This window comes from Lichenostomus cassidix, chromosome Z (genome assembly GCF_008360975.1).
Source record: "Lichenostomus cassidix isolate B80296 chromosome Z, HeHo_3.0, whole genome shotgun sequence".
In the NCBI taxonomy this organism is placed as follows: domain Eukaryota; kingdom Metazoa; phylum Chordata; class Aves; order Passeriformes; family Meliphagidae; genus Lichenostomus; species Lichenostomus cassidix.
The window spans coordinates 37,664,409-37,680,628 of NC_139511.1; the positions used below are offsets into that span (position 1 = coordinate 37,664,409).

At 39.0% G+C, this 16,220-nt stretch overlaps 1 protein-coding gene across 3 annotated transcripts in view; it reads left to right on the plus strand.

Moving 5' to 3' along the window:
- GOLM1 (golgi membrane protein 1) overlaps positions 1 to 14,996 on the plus strand; it is a 35,879-nt gene extending 20,883 nt beyond the window's left edge. For all 3 annotated transcript variants that reach the window (XM_085042634.1, XM_085042635.1, XM_085042633.1), the window contains 5 exons: positions 4,567 to 4,705; positions 8,750 to 8,879; positions 10,092 to 10,379; positions 12,424 to 12,537; positions 12,863 to 14,996. In XM_085042634.1, coding sequence (XP_084898760.1) covers positions 4,567 to 4,705; positions 8,750 to 8,879; positions 10,092 to 10,379; positions 12,424 to 12,537; positions 12,863 to 12,927 — 736 coding nt within the window. In that variant the 3' untranslated portion in view covers positions 12,928 to 14,996. The remainder of the gene's footprint in view (positions 1 to 4,566; positions 4,706 to 8,749; positions 8,880 to 10,091; positions 10,380 to 12,423; positions 12,538 to 12,862) is intronic.
- The last annotated feature ends 1,224 nt before the right edge of the window (positions 14,997 to 16,220 follow it).

Here is a 16,220-nt window from a genome sequence, read left to right on the forward strand (position 1 = left end):
GTTTACAAGCATGGCTCTGTTGAGGAAACCACTGACAGATCACCTCTGCTTGTGGTAATGTACCATAAAGAATCCCTCTTCATTTAACAGAGTAAGGTTGTATTCAGACAGCACAGCTCTACAGTCTGGGCTGGCTCTAAGTGGTGAGCTAAACCTGACGCAGTGGTGAAGATGGGTTTGCTTTTATCAGGGTAAGCATAGAGACAGGCATGATAAATCAGCCATGTGGTAGCTGAACAGGAACTCAGCTGCTCTGCCTCCAGCTGGTCCTGAGGCAGGTGCACCATTTCCTGCAGAGGCTCTGTGGTAGTCCATAAAGGCAATTATCTCAGCCAAGGAGCTATGCTGTGTTCACTAGCTTTGCTGCATAATACTTACATGTTAATTTTCTATTTCTAGACTTTTTTCCTAAGAGCGCAAGTGAGTAGAACAAACTTTGCACTCAAATTTTTGTGAAATAATTTGTAGGTTGGGTACTGTGCAGCATTCACACAGTTCTAGCCGGCACATATATAAATGTATCTTTAAAATATTGCTTGTTGTGTACTTTTAGGGAGGGTGTTGGAATGTTAATATTAATCTGTTGTAGTAAATTACACAACTAACTTTACGTTGTGATCCGGTAATTGCCGAAATGGATATTTGATGGTACTTGGCTACATATGTTCCTTTTTGCTATATGCTCACTTTAAATTGTCACTTTAAATGCTTACAAACAACATTTTCCAAATGTTATTGTGGACCAAGAAAAATAGGAATTATTAGAAGGACTCCAAATGTTATTTCTAATCTGTCTTCCTTCCTCCCCTCCACATTAGGAATAAACCATTGTGTTTCCTCTCTGTTCATCTGTCTTGCCAGGAAGGGGGCATTAGACATGATTGTGTGCTTCTCCCTTTTTCTTGGATTTGCATGGATGAAGGTTTTCACTTTATTTGTCAAGTACACTGTGACCAGTGCAAAAATGGAGAGACAATATTATTTGTATGATTGAAAATGTTATAAAAATATGTCAGAAGTCAAACGTATTTTTTAAACAACACATGTTGCAGATCGCTCTTTTTAAACGTTCAGTTACTACTCTGTAGAAGACAGCGGTAAAAGCAGTTTTGCATATTGAATGTGTAAGAACAAAATCTGTGAATGTAGAAGAAAAAAGAAATCATTATTTCTTCTTGTACCCAAGTCTAGAGGTTTCATCTTAGCATTTTTTTGAGCGAGCTTAGTGTTTGCCGTGTAGAAGTCAGCAGGAGCTGTGTGGCCTTACTGGTATTGAGTGCAAAACAAGTGTGCGTTCCTCGCAGTCGGCGTCACAACATACCCCTGGCACACACTGTGCTCAGTGCTGTCTGGTAATGGTTAGAGCTTCTTCAGCAAAGGCTCACTGGCACACTGACCCTTGTGTCTTGCTGCAGCCAGAGGGGAAACAGAAGCCTCTGCACTGATATTTTGAAATAATTACTGAATACATTCCTATATTCAAATGTAATTTTATTCCCAAGAGCTTTGTTTGTTCCGTAACCACTTCTTTAGAAATCTTGCTACATGCAAAAAGTCTGATAATTAGTTTGATATTTGCAGACCTGACATGTGCAAGAGTGTGAGTAATCTTTTTTGGTAGGAATGAAAGGAGATGATGATAGGTACTCCTGGAGAACAAAGGTACTTTGTTTCTCATGCTGGCAATTGGCAAATCCAGCAGCCCAGGAGGGGAGAGGCTGCACACCTGTTCCTGTGCCCGCAGAGCACATCTATATGTGGCCAGGTGTGCAGGTTAACACAGAACACATGAAGCATGAGCACAGACAGCACTGGTAGCCTCATCCCTCTCCTCTGAGAGTGAGTGTCTGCTAGTGCAAAACATGCTGTGGGGGTGGTCTGGATGGGCTGTTCCTCCTTCTGAGTTTGTAGTTTGGACTCCTCACCATCTCTGTGCCTCCATGCTCATGGGGGTGATCCATAGGCTCATGGAGGAGATCCTTGGATGGGCTGGTGGCTCTTTTGATGGGTCTGGGACCAGCTGGGGAGGATATTATTTGGGCTCCTTTGTGCAGGTGAGCACTTCATCACAAAATTAACTGAGTAGTGAGGGAGAAAACATGTCACAGAGACTGAATTTAATAGCATTAGTTTTGCACATTTGAAATGTCATGGTGATGGGATGAGGTGGAGGAACTGATTTTGTCCCTGTACTCCAGAAGTAGTTGTATGAGTAGAGCATTCAAATCTCCTTCAAAAGAAAGGAATTCTGTTACAGATAATAAATTTAAAATGGTGAGGATTTGTCACATGTTAAATGAACTTTACTTTCGTGTGCAATGTGGGATGAAAATGCAACCTTTCACAAATGCTCTGTCTCAGATTTCAGGTTGTCTGTATACTGCATCTTTCTCAAGCTTGCAAACTGAGGTGCAGACAATAAGTCCTTTTATTTCCTAGAAAATAGTGAATGGGTGCATAACTCAAGCCTATGCTGTTTTACTGTCTGTGATGTTCACCAGTTCGAAGCATTGCTTGTTTTGGTGACTCTTCCATGTATTAGCATTATCAAAATCAGACTTTAGAATAATGTCTAGTCAACAATAAAACGTAACAAAGGTAATTAATTTGTCCATTCATAGCATATCTGTCTGCTACTGTTCTTCCTTTCTGGGTGTGAACACACAAGGGATTTTTTTCTTTTGAAAATTAGGGGTGGAGAAGGGTGAAAGTGCAATAAAAATGAGTCACTTGCTGTGGTAGAACGCACATACCCTGAGAACTCCTTTAAAATACTTAGTAGTTTATTTGCAGCTTGCAAAACTGGTTTATGCCTGTCTGAACCAGCTGCTGTTGCACGGAGGATTCGTAATAATAACACTACTCAGAGTGAGAATCAGGAAATTCACCCCCTTCCTAGTGAGGGGGAGGAGAAACTTGTATGTTGACCATGATGTTGTACAATGGTTGCTGAAAAAGATGTTGAATGAAGTAAGATGTGTTTGCAAGGTCTGTAGCTGACTGTATTTGTCACACTTGAAGTTAACTTTGAGTGGAAAAACAAAGAAGAGGAAGGCCATCACCATAACTTTCAAATGTGCAAAACTAATGCTATTAAATTCAGCCTCTGTGGCATGTTTTCTCCCTCACTACTCAGTTAATTTTGTGATAAAGATCTCACCTGCACAGACACAAAGGAGCCCAAATAATACCCTCCTCAGCTGCCACCAGCCCATCCATGGATCACCTCCATGAGCTTAAAGGAGCACAGAGGCACAGAGATGGTGAGGAGCCCAAACTACAGACTCAGAAGGAGGAACAGCCCATCCAGACCACCCCCACAGCATGTTTTGCACTAGCAGACACTCAGTCTTAAACTTTTTTGCCACTAGACCAGCAGGGAAAAGAAAATGTGGTCCCCAGCCAAGAACCTGCTCTTTCTTGTGCAGGCTCTCCAGGGCAGTGGGTACCGACAGTGATGGTGATTTTTCACCACGTTTTACCCTAGTGTGATGCACTTCGCATTGGTACCTTCCCAAACAAACTTCTGTTCCTGTTCATTGTGGGATCAGAGCATGCTTGGTGTTATATGACTAGTTTCTAAGCCTTCTGCCTGTGCATTATGGGGTATTGCTGATCTCGCTCTTTTACTCACTAGGTCTCTTTCTTCCTTTGATATAAACTGAAAGCTGTAAAACGAGTTATGAAGAGAGTGGGAGAGAAAGAGTGATCTTGCCCTGACGGCCGCTGCTTGCGCAGAGAAACGGAGATTGACAACACTCCTGGGCTTTGCACAGGATTCCTGGCACAGCCAGAGAAACTTTAGGAAAGCTTCTGCTTTGGGAGCAGAAGGAATAACACTGCCCTGGAAGCTTTAGGAAAAACACTGCTGCGACAGCAGGCCTTACTGAGGAGTTAGGGAGCTGTGTGAGGGAAAGGCAGGCTGTAGAGATGCAGACAGAAGACCCTTACTGTCACAAAGGTTAAGATGCTAATGGTGCTGGGTAACTATTTAAAGTATGTAAAAGATATACAGTGCTTGCATCTTTAGGATATATTCCTTCTGAAACTCATCGTAGCTACTAATGAACTGCATATGTTTTGTTATATCTTGCAGCACTGCACTTCGCTGAAATATTGAGAAAAAGTGTTCAGTTTGCTAACAGTAGATCACACCTATTTTCTCTTTTAACTGGTACACACCTGTTTCCTCTTTCTGGCTAAAATAAAAATATGAATTTCTGTTATACTAGAAATACTTCAAGGATAAAATTCATTTTAACTTAACTGGACTTGCCTGGTTAGCAAAGACAAAAAAAATCATGTAGCTTGTTGAGCTGGTCAAACAAAAGTAGTTTAAATTAATTTCTTCCAATAGAAACTTGCCTACTATGAATTAGTCCTTAGGACTTAGGTTAATGCCTCATTTTTTCTTAGTGACTTCTCAAATGTAAGGCCAGGTAGGAGAATTAAGAAAATAGTAACATGTAAACCTATATATGTATATAAAGAACTAGGTAATTTTACAAAAGTACATTTTAGAAGAGTGTGGTTGAGAGTTAATGGTCTTGTTCATGTCTTCTTTAGATCGCAGTGCATCAACCAGATGAAAGAATTAGAACAACAATGTGAAGAAAGGATAGATCAGCTTACAAAAAGGAGTAATGATGTACCACAAATCAAAGAAAGCGAAGACTTCACAGAAGATTCAAAAAAATATAGCCAGGTATGATTTGGATAATTTCTTGAAAATTATTTTCCTTGTAATTCCTATGTGTTTCTTTACCTTTCTGCTATCTTCTACTAGCATTAGCTCATCTCATTACATTTTGTGCTACTTAAGCATTTGTTAAATGTTTCTGGTCTTTTGGAAATGGGTTGATTTTCAAGGACCAAACAAGGAGAGATCCTGTGGGAGACTCTAAATCATTGTGTCTCTGAGATGGGCAGAATTTGAGAGGTGATGCTGGGAGTGGTGTGGGGTCCATTAAGGAATATTTACACTACTGAACTTTGGTTAACTCAACCTTTTGACTTTGTTAAAGTACTTAGTTGCTTTGTGTTTTGAAGATGTGGGTTAAAGATGAGGATAAATGGTGAATGACTTCAGAGAAGCAGGAAACCCTGAATATTGTAGTCCAAGGTTTATCAGCTATGAATTTTCACATAAATCCTTTATGTCAGCATTTTACTGTAGGAATGAAGGGATAATCAAAAGTCTTAGTTGTTTTCTTTTGCATATTCTGAGCCAAAGAACTGCAAATTCATTGCTGTACCTATTAAAAGCTCACTAGGGTAGGACAGGCTTGGCGAATAGGGTGGCTGTGTGTCAGCAGGCTCTTTTTTCTGGGGTGCAGACAGTGGGAGAAAATCCTGAGGAAAGGAAATTTCAGTTCATCCTGTTGTCTTGGCATGTGATTTATTGATGCTTCTTCATTGATGCAGGATTTGGTCTGGGAAAGGATTTGATTGGTTAAATTTGATATGGATGGCCCTGGAAAGAGGCAATCATGCTCTTTGATGAGAAAGCACCCAATTTATTTCTGTACCAAAATAGCCCTTTCTTCAGTATTACTGAAGAAACAGAGGTTTCAAAAGTTGCACTTTTTACATGTGATTGCAGTGGGGCCTTTCCCTCTACATGGGTGGCCAACTCTCATTACAAAGGCAGTGGGGGCTTGGTGGATTATACCCTTTTCTCTTTGGCTAGGAAAAGGCTAAATTTGACGACTTTAGAAGTGGAAAGAGTAAACCAATGAGAAACGAATGTTGGTTTTACAAATAGCTGAAAAAAGGTGTGAGAAAGTGGCTAAAATGTCTGCCCAGAAACTCCCGTAGGTAATGGTTTCAGCCTGTGTCCAGCCCTTTATGTAAAAGCAGGGGGAGACAGAACTACTAAGTGTGTGACCTTTTATCCTGGGAACCTGCACTGTGTGGGAGCTGCAACATGGATGAAGCATTAGAAACAGGAAGTGCTATTCAGTTATGCCTTAAAATTTACAGTTCTTGTCAATTGTTTTTATCAACAGTGTCAATTAAGTAGATAAAAAGTAATAATAATAAATATATCATTGTAAGTAAATAAAACCCGCATCATTTGGAGATTATACATTAGTTTGTCAAATGTATCTTGTTTAAGAAAGGGAAGGCCCTGATAGAGAGGTGGTCAACTTAATTTTTGGTGTGGCTTTGCAGCAGATTTCAATTACAATTACTTTCACTAGATTGCTTTACTTCCTTTATTTGTTTGTGTATGTTTGTTTATTGCATTTTTGGGGTTTTTTTACCATTTCTAGTTTGGAAGAGAAATCATCTTAGGAGGACCCTGAGGAGTTTGAGTGAAGCCGCTCTGCAGGACAATTTCACTCTCCTACAAGAAAGTGCATAGCTGGAGGCAATTTTTACTCAAAGCAGGTTGTCTGTAAGGCAGGGCAGGTTATCTCTTTATATGTAGATAGGATGAGCTCAGATGAGCTAATCAATAATATAGCTACTGCTTAAATAATTTGTCTGCTTGTGTCCCCTAGTATCTATATGAAACACTGTGGCAGTGTTTCTTTGGCCAAGCTGTAACTTTCTCGGTTGTTTGCTTGCCCAAGGATTGCAGCTTTTAGCTTTACAAAAGCATACTTAGTTATAGTTAGTGCAAGATGACTCTGTCAAAGTCTGAATATTTTTATCTAGAGTTTTAAGCTGGAATAAGTCCTGTTTGTAAGATGTATGTGTTTATGTAATAGAAAAGTCAGACTTAAAACAGAAAGAAAATGGAGTGTTGCTTGGTTAATAACTAAATAGCTTTACTTGGAACTCTGTAATTTGAGGAATGATGTATACTTTTTAGCTGAGGAAAATACAATATGTTCAATTACTGTCTTTTTATCCAACTACTTAAAAAAAAATCAGCATGTACCCTTTGAATCTATTCGACATTTATAATTAGTAAGCTAGAAGTTTAAGATAAGTGAAGGGATTTTGCGTGTGTAATTACGAGGTCATTTCTTGCTATTAAGTCCAGGCTCAGTATTTTTTCAGAAGAATTCATGCCGAACTGTTTGTTCCAAAGTGAAAAATAGTCATTGTGGCCATTTCCTATTGTCCTGTCTCTTGTTACCTGAGAGAAGAAGCTGACCCCACCTTGATACAACTACCTCCTTTGGGGTAGTTGTAGAGAGCAGTGACGGTAATGCAGCAAGTTGATGACTGGGAGAGCACTCCAGTTTCCAATAACCCATGGGAAGTAAGCAGACATTTGTTTGGAGCCATCAGCTGTACCTTCTTTGTCCCACTGAAGTCACTGGTGCAGGGCTGCCAGGCAGATAATCCCAAGCAGGCCTCATTATATCTGAGTTTAACTTATTGTTTTCTTTTTCCTTCTTTTTCCTCTCAAGTCTTTGTCTTTGATCATTCTCATAAATGCCTCTACGAACAACCCAGCTCTGCTGTTTCCCCACTGGCCCTGGCTTTGCACCCTCATTTAGTGTTTCCAAGATGACACTGGGGAAAGAATAGCCTCATATGTCGGGGCAGGCAGGGTCCTGACTGCTTGAGCAATGACCATGAAGAAATGAGTCTCGATGCTACAAAGGGGTATCACGTGAGCCATGGAGCTGTGTTAGGGGAAGTGTGGCCATCCCATCTTTTCAAACATCTTCTACCTCCACTCAACCCCAGAAATGTGCTGTAGCTGGAGAATCACCATTATCTACAGGCAGTTCCATATTCCCCTCCTGGAGGATGGGTATTCTTAATGTCACCTGTGTGAAAACCCCTGGACGCATCCCTCAGTTCAGTAACCATCTTTCGTTTTCACCTGGAACTAATCATAAGTTTAGTCCTATGTCTCTCAAAAGGTCTAATACAAACCTACATCCCCAAATATTTGATTGAGATAGTCTGGGTGTCAATTATGGACAGAGGTGGTGACATGGCATCCCTGAGCTCCCTGTTCCCTGTGCTCTACATAAGGGGATCCACTGATTGAGATAGCATCAAGCACAGGACTGCCAGCCAGAGATGGGAGGAGATGGAGGGGGCTTCAGGTAGGCAAACATGCCAGCATTGACATACAGGGAGACCACAGCCATGTAAGGGAGCCAACACTAATATAAGGAAAAGTCATGCAGAGAATTTGAATTGCCAGATTGGAAGATCTTCAAGACAGTGTACATCTTAGGCTCAATATCTAAGTGGTTCAGATGCTTACAGCAGTCTAGCACCAGAATTTAATACATTCTTAAGCAAGCTCTGTCATTTGAAGCAGGTATTACTGTCTAGCTGGTTAATTTATGGTTTTTTCGTAATCCTGCATTTAACATAGTTGCAGACCATTTCCATACAAGCCTTACTTAGTTGAAGTTTTATGATGACCAAACTCAGTTTTCCTGCCCTGTAGACTACTAATAGTCAATGGCTTCTGTTTATTAGCTCTGCTGCCTCTGACACACTGGCAGAGCAAAAGTGGATAAATGTGTGGTGTTACTGTTCTGTGACACTCAGAGAATAACTAAGAACAGTAACATCATCATTAGCTGCAGTTTAGTAAGGTATGTTAAAATTCTACTGATGTGCCATGCTGTTAGAAACACAGAAACATTACTGCATATTCAGGATTGTATGGTACGTCCATCACCAATAAAAATTTCAGTCTAAATATTTCCAAGTGTGTTAAGATTTTTTCCCGTGCTGAATTGTTATCTAAATTCAACTTCTGTTTCCAAATCTAGGAGTAGTTATATAGACCAATGCACATGTCTGTACATTCATTTTATAGATGGATATTCAACTGCCAGCCTTGAAGCAAACAGAGGTCAAGCAGGCTGACTTGAAACAGCAGAAAACCAGTGAAGAGGTACCTAAAGCAGTACCTACAGTAAAAAAGACAGACCTGATGGAGGCTAAAGGTGAGATGGAAGTCCCTGTCTCATTAACAACTGGCTAAGAATGGTTGTAATATAATTGAACATTTACAAATATTTTTGTAAATTTACACAAGAGTGAGATGAAAAAAGTGACACCAACAGTCTGAACATCAATCAGGTTTCCAGCTGAAGTATGTTTCTTGCTAGGATTTCTCATTGTTCAGTTTTTTTGTAATTGGCATGTTGCACTTAAAGGAAAACAGAACTATTTACAATTCTGGAGTCATGTTCCTCATTTACTATGGAGAAAATACCCAACTTTTGGAAGGAATAATTTTCAAGCATACTTAAAATTTGCTTTCTTATTAAGTTTGACATATTCAGCCTGGTACCCCTCCCTGTGGGATAGCTGAAAGTTAGGATTACAACAAACACACATCCATACTTCCCATGTGTTGTCACTGAGCAAAATGCAAGCTGGGGAAATGATACACATGGGCTTAGGTTAGTTAATCTAATGATTGTGTTTGGCACTAAACTTCAGAAACTATCAATGTGAATATAATGTGAATATTGTGTGTCCATCTTGCATAGTAGTGTGTGTGTGTGAGGCAGAAATTCAATTGTTATTTTTCTTACATGCTATCTTAAATTACAGTCTTGTGAGCATGCAACTCTCATTTTAGAGAGCTAGCAATTCATGGCAATGTCTACATATAGTTTATTTGGGAAAATGTTACGGTTTTTTAAGCTAAAAATGCAGATACATGGGAAAAGAGATATGTTAATGTCTAATAAAAATTATAGCACTCCTGAACTTCCCTCTTCATGTTTAAAAATAAGAATAGACTTGGTTTACTTGCTAATCTGTCTATGTGATGCTTTTTCTTGAGCCACCTTTGAACACCAAATGAATTGTTAGTAGCAAGGCTTATATAGGACACCACAATTTTTATTTAAATTGTTCTGTTTCACTTGCCCAGTTTATTAACCACATGTACCAAAATTTTAAGGATGTAGAAGCATGAATATGTTGACAGTAAATAAAGTTCCCTTCTTTAGCTGTTCCCAGTAGGAAAAACATGATTTGTCCTCCTCTTATCTCTGAAACGGATGTGATTGGAAGATATGCTTTCAGAGGAGAACCAAGAACTTAATAAGAAATATAAAGCATTATTTATAAAAGGTTTTTAACTTGTGCCACCACTGAAGAGCATTATTTTTTTCACTCAGAATAATTTTTGTTGTTTTCAGAAAGAACAGATGACCTAACTGACATCAGAAAACAGGAGCCTAAGGCAGAAGACGAGCTGCTTTCTAGTCAGTTGACAAAACCACAAGAGTCACTCAAGGCTGCTGCAGGTCATAAGGAGATGCTGCCTGAGTCAGAGAAGGAGCCAAATCCACCTGAGGATGAGGAACGTGTAGCTGGGCAAGATACGTTACAGTTGGCAGCACAGCAGGCTGCCAGTGAGGAAGTTGAGAGGGAACAGCTCATAAATTATGATGCTAAGCAGGATGACTTGTCCCCTGGAAAGGCTGGTTTGTAGCATGTCATATATTGTTAAAAACAGTAACAAAATGAAAAGTAAAGAAATAAAGGGGTGGAGTAGGGCATAATTACTACAACAGTGGTGGAAGCTGGCCAGACCTAGTACAAGATTTCATAAAGGTCAGTGTGGTGTGGAAGGTGTCAGTCCACAGCAATCACCTGCAGTCTGTGAGTAAAAATGGAGGCTTCTGATTGTGCAACATGAAGCTGCCAGGCTGAGATCCTCTGCATCACTGTAACAGCCTTAGTGTCTCTCCATTAGCTGTACAAACCACTGAGGGAAATTAGCCCTGAAACTTTTTGGTATTGGGCCTTTAACAGAATAGGATGCATCTGAAAAGGATGAGATGTTAACAATCCAAAGCACTGATGGGTAGAGAGTTACTTATGCATGGATGTATTGCAGTTAGTCTTTACAATGTCAGTGTGTAAATGCTAGCTATCCCTATTTCAAAATAAGGTACCATGAGTAAAGCTTGTAACTCAGACTTCAGGTATCTGAAATTTATTACTGTGAGTCTTCAAAAATGTGGATCAGATATTGTGAAGGTGCCAGTTTCTGGCATCTACCAAGTGACCACAGCAGCAGAGTATTGATGCTGTGTGTAAACCTGACCAACATCTAGACATTCCTCTGTCTTGAGGGATTTGGTCTCAGTAGCCCAAAGTAATCAAAAGGAAGCCTTATGGTAGTTAAGGCAGGAATTGATGCCCATAGAAAATTCTGGTTTTGTGTTTCTAATAAACACATCCTTAGAATTGTAAGCTAATCACTGTTAACATTGTCACTAACTTGGTGGGGATACATAATCTCATCTGCATTGCTAAAGCAGTATTTTTCCAAGTGATCCAAAAAGATGCTGGCCAGAGCAGGGTATACCCCAAAAAGATGTACTTGCAAGTTACCTAAACTGCTTCCATTTTAACAGAAATATACAGCAGAAAGATTAGGTTAAAAAATACAACAATAGCGCAAGGAAAAGCTCTGCCACGCAGCCCATGAAATGTCAGTTTCAAATGTCAGCATTTCTGTGACCTAAAAAGACTAGGAGGACGTTCTTCAGGCTTTATTGCTCAGCCTCAACTGCACAGGTTCCTTGTAGCCAAAGGAGCTTAAGGTAGAAAGACTCCTTCAATATTCTCTGGGTATCTTCTTTCAAGAAGAGCTTCTTGTGAAATTTTCAAACCTTAAGGTCTATAACTATAAAAATCTATTTGATGTGGTGGTCTGAACATGAATGACATAAGGCTTACAACTTTCAAGCCTGTTTCTAAGCCACTTACTAACTGGAAGGCCTGTCTTAAGAACATTTCGAACAATGGCACGATCCATCTTAAGTGGGGTTTGCTTATACCTCTCTGTTGGTATGTTGTTTACTGGTTAATTATTTGAAAAATAAGGATAGTAGTTTGGCAATCAGAAATGTTTCCATTTATGACGGAGGCCTTTATCTAAAAAATCATAAGGTAGTCAATAAATGTTGGTAGAAAGGAGTTAATGACTGGGTGAAGAAAATCTCTTCTAGGAGAAAAGTACTTTTGTGACAACTTAGCACATCATAAAACATTTTTTTTTGCATTATAGTCATAGCATTCCACTTCCTGGACAAACTAAAACAGTAAGGGGGGAAGCTGAGATGTGTTTTTGTGGTGGTGGTAACATATAAAAGCAACATCAGAACATCACAATTGAGTTTTCAACAATGGCTTCAGGTTTTGCTCTTCCTTAGGCTGTCTTTTATTGTATTCTGGAATTGTTTAATGCTCTTTATGTTCATCTGAGTGCTAGCCGATTTTGCTATGCTTTCCAATCCCAAAAGATTCTGTCTTTTATCTAGTTCTTCAGACAGGATTTGTAGCCAAAGTTGCACTGAAATTTACCACTTCAAAGGAAAAATAATATGAAAACCTGCTCTGAACAGCAATTCATGCAGCAGCAAAGTAATTCTGTGGAAGATGTTTACAGTCACTCTTTCTGTGTGCAGATCACCTTATGGTATAGCATAAAACAGCATAATTTTAATCTTCTTCCAGACAAAGAGGAACATGAAGCAGTGAACCAGGACAAAGATGTTGATTACAATTCAGATGCGAATGAAGCTGAATCAGAAACAGACAAGCAAGCAGCACTTGCAGGGATTGAAAATGGTAAAAAGAAAAAACCTTAGTTTTAATGCAAGTATCACATGCTGAAAATGTTAAAATCATATCTTGCATAGTATTCTGTAGAAAGCTATACCTAGCTAATTTCTGTTTGCCCTTTGAGCTCTCCCTCATGTTTACAGTATGACCTTTTTCCTGAAAAGCATCACCGAACCTACTCTTCGGGGGGAAGTGGTATCTATAACTTTATTACACGGTAGTTAACAGTCCTTACAAAATTTCTCCTGTTGTTTTCTAGATAGAACTTTCTATATAAAGAACTTCTGCCTTTTTAAGTGATTGCTGTACCTTTTTTTTTCCCCCTCTTTAGTTCAAAATCCTGAAGATATGAAGAACCACTTATCTGACCACGGTGAAGGACAACAGAAGTTGTGAACAAAGGAAGTTCATAATAAAACTTAGTTACCTCTTCATCTAAATGCTGCAATGATCAGAGCAAAGTGATCTTAGAAGGTTTTGATTATCTTCTAAAGGCTTGATTAAGGTCCCAAATGAAGTTGTATTTTGTTGTGAAGTTTTAGTACTGTTGCAGTGGGAAAAAAAGTTAAATCCCTAGAGGCTTGTTTCAAAGCAGCTTGGCCTCTCCAATGACCTTCTCCTTCCAATCAATTATAAGATTGAAATCAGGTAGTAGCAAAGGTAGTAACTTTGAAGCTGGCTACCTTGTGTAGTCACACTACAGTAAGAGTATGTGTGGATTGCTGGTAGATGAGGAGCAGACCTCTGCCAAGGATGGATCTCTCCCCTAAGCAATGCATGGTAGAGAAATCCCAAGTTTAGTTTTGAGAACTTAAGAAGGAGCTATGTTAACGTAACAAAACATGGGAAAGATGAAAACCAGTCCATGCTGCAATCTACCCTTGTGCCTATCCTAGCATCATATTGCTGTAACATAGAGAGACTGAGAAACACAACTGTAGTCCTCAGATACTATGCAGAATGATACATTTACCTGGGCCTTCAAAATGAAATTCCTAGATTACAATGTTGGGATGTTTGTAGCTTCAAAATTAAAAAAAAAAAACCAAAAAGGATTCTGACAGTAGCAGCATCTCGGTAGGAGATCAGCCAGGAAGGTTTTTCTGAAAGCTTTGTTGGACTCCACAAGGTCAGTACTACAGTTTGGTTTGGTTACCACTAACTTGAACAAGTTTAGTGTAAAAATTCAAACTCATTAACTTTTCATGCCAGAAGCCCTCTGAAATGGTGTGCTACAACTCTGCTGGACTTCTGAAGGAGGTAACCAGACTATGCATTTAGAAGATGTGGCAGGCTCCCACAGGTGAAGCTGTAGTTGTTGTGAAGTCCTATATTAATCACAATGTATCATCTTGTTAATGTTCTGCAGTCTTTTTCCTTTCTGTAACTTGTTCAATGCAAACTAGAAAGTAGTTTACGTGCAGTAAGCTATAAATACCCTCTACTTACCACTAAGGCACCCTTAACTGCAGTCCAACCAGCATGTGCAGCCAGCTAGTTTGAAGAAATCCTTGTATTTGTGTCTGCTCCCAAGACCGACACCTGTGTTTGAAGCAATCTTTGTGAGTTTGAACCAACCTCTGTCGGGCCAGCACAGCAGCAGAGAGCTGTGACAAACTTGCCAATCAGCAATTCCATTTAAGAAAATACAAATTTGTCTTTGCTTTCTGTCAAAGCAGTTCACTTTGTAGCTTGTGTTGTGGTCTGTTGTTCTTCAGTGTACTAATTAAGAGCTGCTATACCTTAAGGTATCTAAATATGCAAGTGGAAGGTTGGCTTTTTTTTGTATGAAGAGAGTATTAGTTGTCATCAAGTGAAGATCAGAGTTTAAGTCAAATTATGCATATTAAGCCTAAACACTGAAACAGTTCACTGTTTTTCACCATTTATAAGTAAGGCTTAAGTGGTCTAAGCTACTCCATTCAACACAGCAGGGAAAACAAATAGTTGTAAGCAGGAAAGAAGAGGAATGAGCATCTGACAAGTATTGGGAAACTTGGGTTATTGGGATTTTTTTTTTTTACAAATAATGACATTTTAATATCAAAGTGTTTACCCATAATCTAGATAAAAATATTTACCCATTTTCTGAGCATTTTTCCAGGACTCTATCTGTAAACAATTATACAGCTGAGATTTCAGTTGATCAGGAATTTAATGTTGTTAAAAAGCATATATTCTCACAGTATAAAATAGACAGTGAAACACTATATTCAAGTTGAATGAATACCTTTACCAATATCAAGTTAAAAATTCCAAAGAATCAAACAATTTTGGGTAATTAATATATTGCCAGAGAATTATTTTAAAACTAATTGTTTTGGCTGTGTTTCTGTACATTTTTGGGCTTCTCCTAGCCAACTGCATGTGTTCCTCCATAAATGCAACCACCTCTGTACAAAGCACACTTGAAAACCTCTAAGGGTAAAGAGTCTGAAAACCTGCGTAAAAGCTATGTGCAAAAGTATGAAGGACTAGTTTTATTCACAATCTAACTTGGCTGGTAGATTTCTAGTAGGCAAGAGGCCTGTATGTCTACTGTATAGAATTTAAGATTAAAGGACCTTTAGTTGAACAAGAGATTAAGCTGGAACTGAGGTGTACGTAGTGTTGTCTCACTGAAGTTTTTAGTTGCGTGAGGCATTATGACTTTGCTCTAATCATCTCGGTGTTATATTAGCACTTTGGGTTTTTGTTTTTTAAAAAAACTAACACTCATCTATTTTAGGTAAGCATTTTAAAATAATCTTCTCTAATGTATTCACATTATTCTGTGAATACACTTCATCCACTTCTAATTTTAATGAGAAGGGGAAATACTACTATTGCTGTTTTCTTGGTTCCATAAGTCATGTGTAACTTGCTTTCTCTTTTACTTGCTGCTTGCTTTAGAGAAATAACAAAGGGTGTCTTTGAGCTATTGTCATGTAGTTCAACATTTTTAAGACAGAAATTATTTGATTTTTGTGACTATTTACAAGAAGCTGGATTACTTCTCTGTGCCATTTTACACCTACATAGTCCAGGCTTTTTATTCCTTTGGCAGCTATATGGAAGCATTCAAGTATATTAATCATGATGATAAGCAAACATGTAACATTATACGCCATCTCCTTAGCAGAGAAGTTGGAAAAAACGTGTTCAGGACAGTACTTCTGTTTATTTCAGGAAGCTGCAAATTGCTGGAAGACAAGTGGGTGTTCCACTTCAGAGGTTACTCATTGTTTTCAAGCCCTAGCTCAGCAGTGCTGCTGGTCAGGGGATGAAGCTGAAGCGATATTAATCCACACTAAAATTAGGTGATAGGATTAATACTAAAAAAATATCTTGCATGGTCAAGATGGAGTTACAAGCTCATCCCTATGGAGGAAGTAATTGTACACCAAAATGAAGGGTTTTCCTTTCCAAAAAAGGACTTGCTTGTATGACCTAGGTATGACTTGGCCTTTAGTAGGGCCAGGTCAGCTTTTGAACATTTTTTCCTCTGTTTGTAGCAAAAGGTTGCTCAACACAACAGCTTACATCTATTATTTCAAGTCTGAAAGCCTGGGAGGCAGAACCATTCCAGGAAGGGAAGGGGAGGTTTGGGGCTTCCCCTGTTTCGGATATCTACCAGTCAATTACTACAGAATGCAGTAGGGTCCAGCAGCCCCATTGCAGTCAAAAACCGAGAATAAAGATCATGCAAG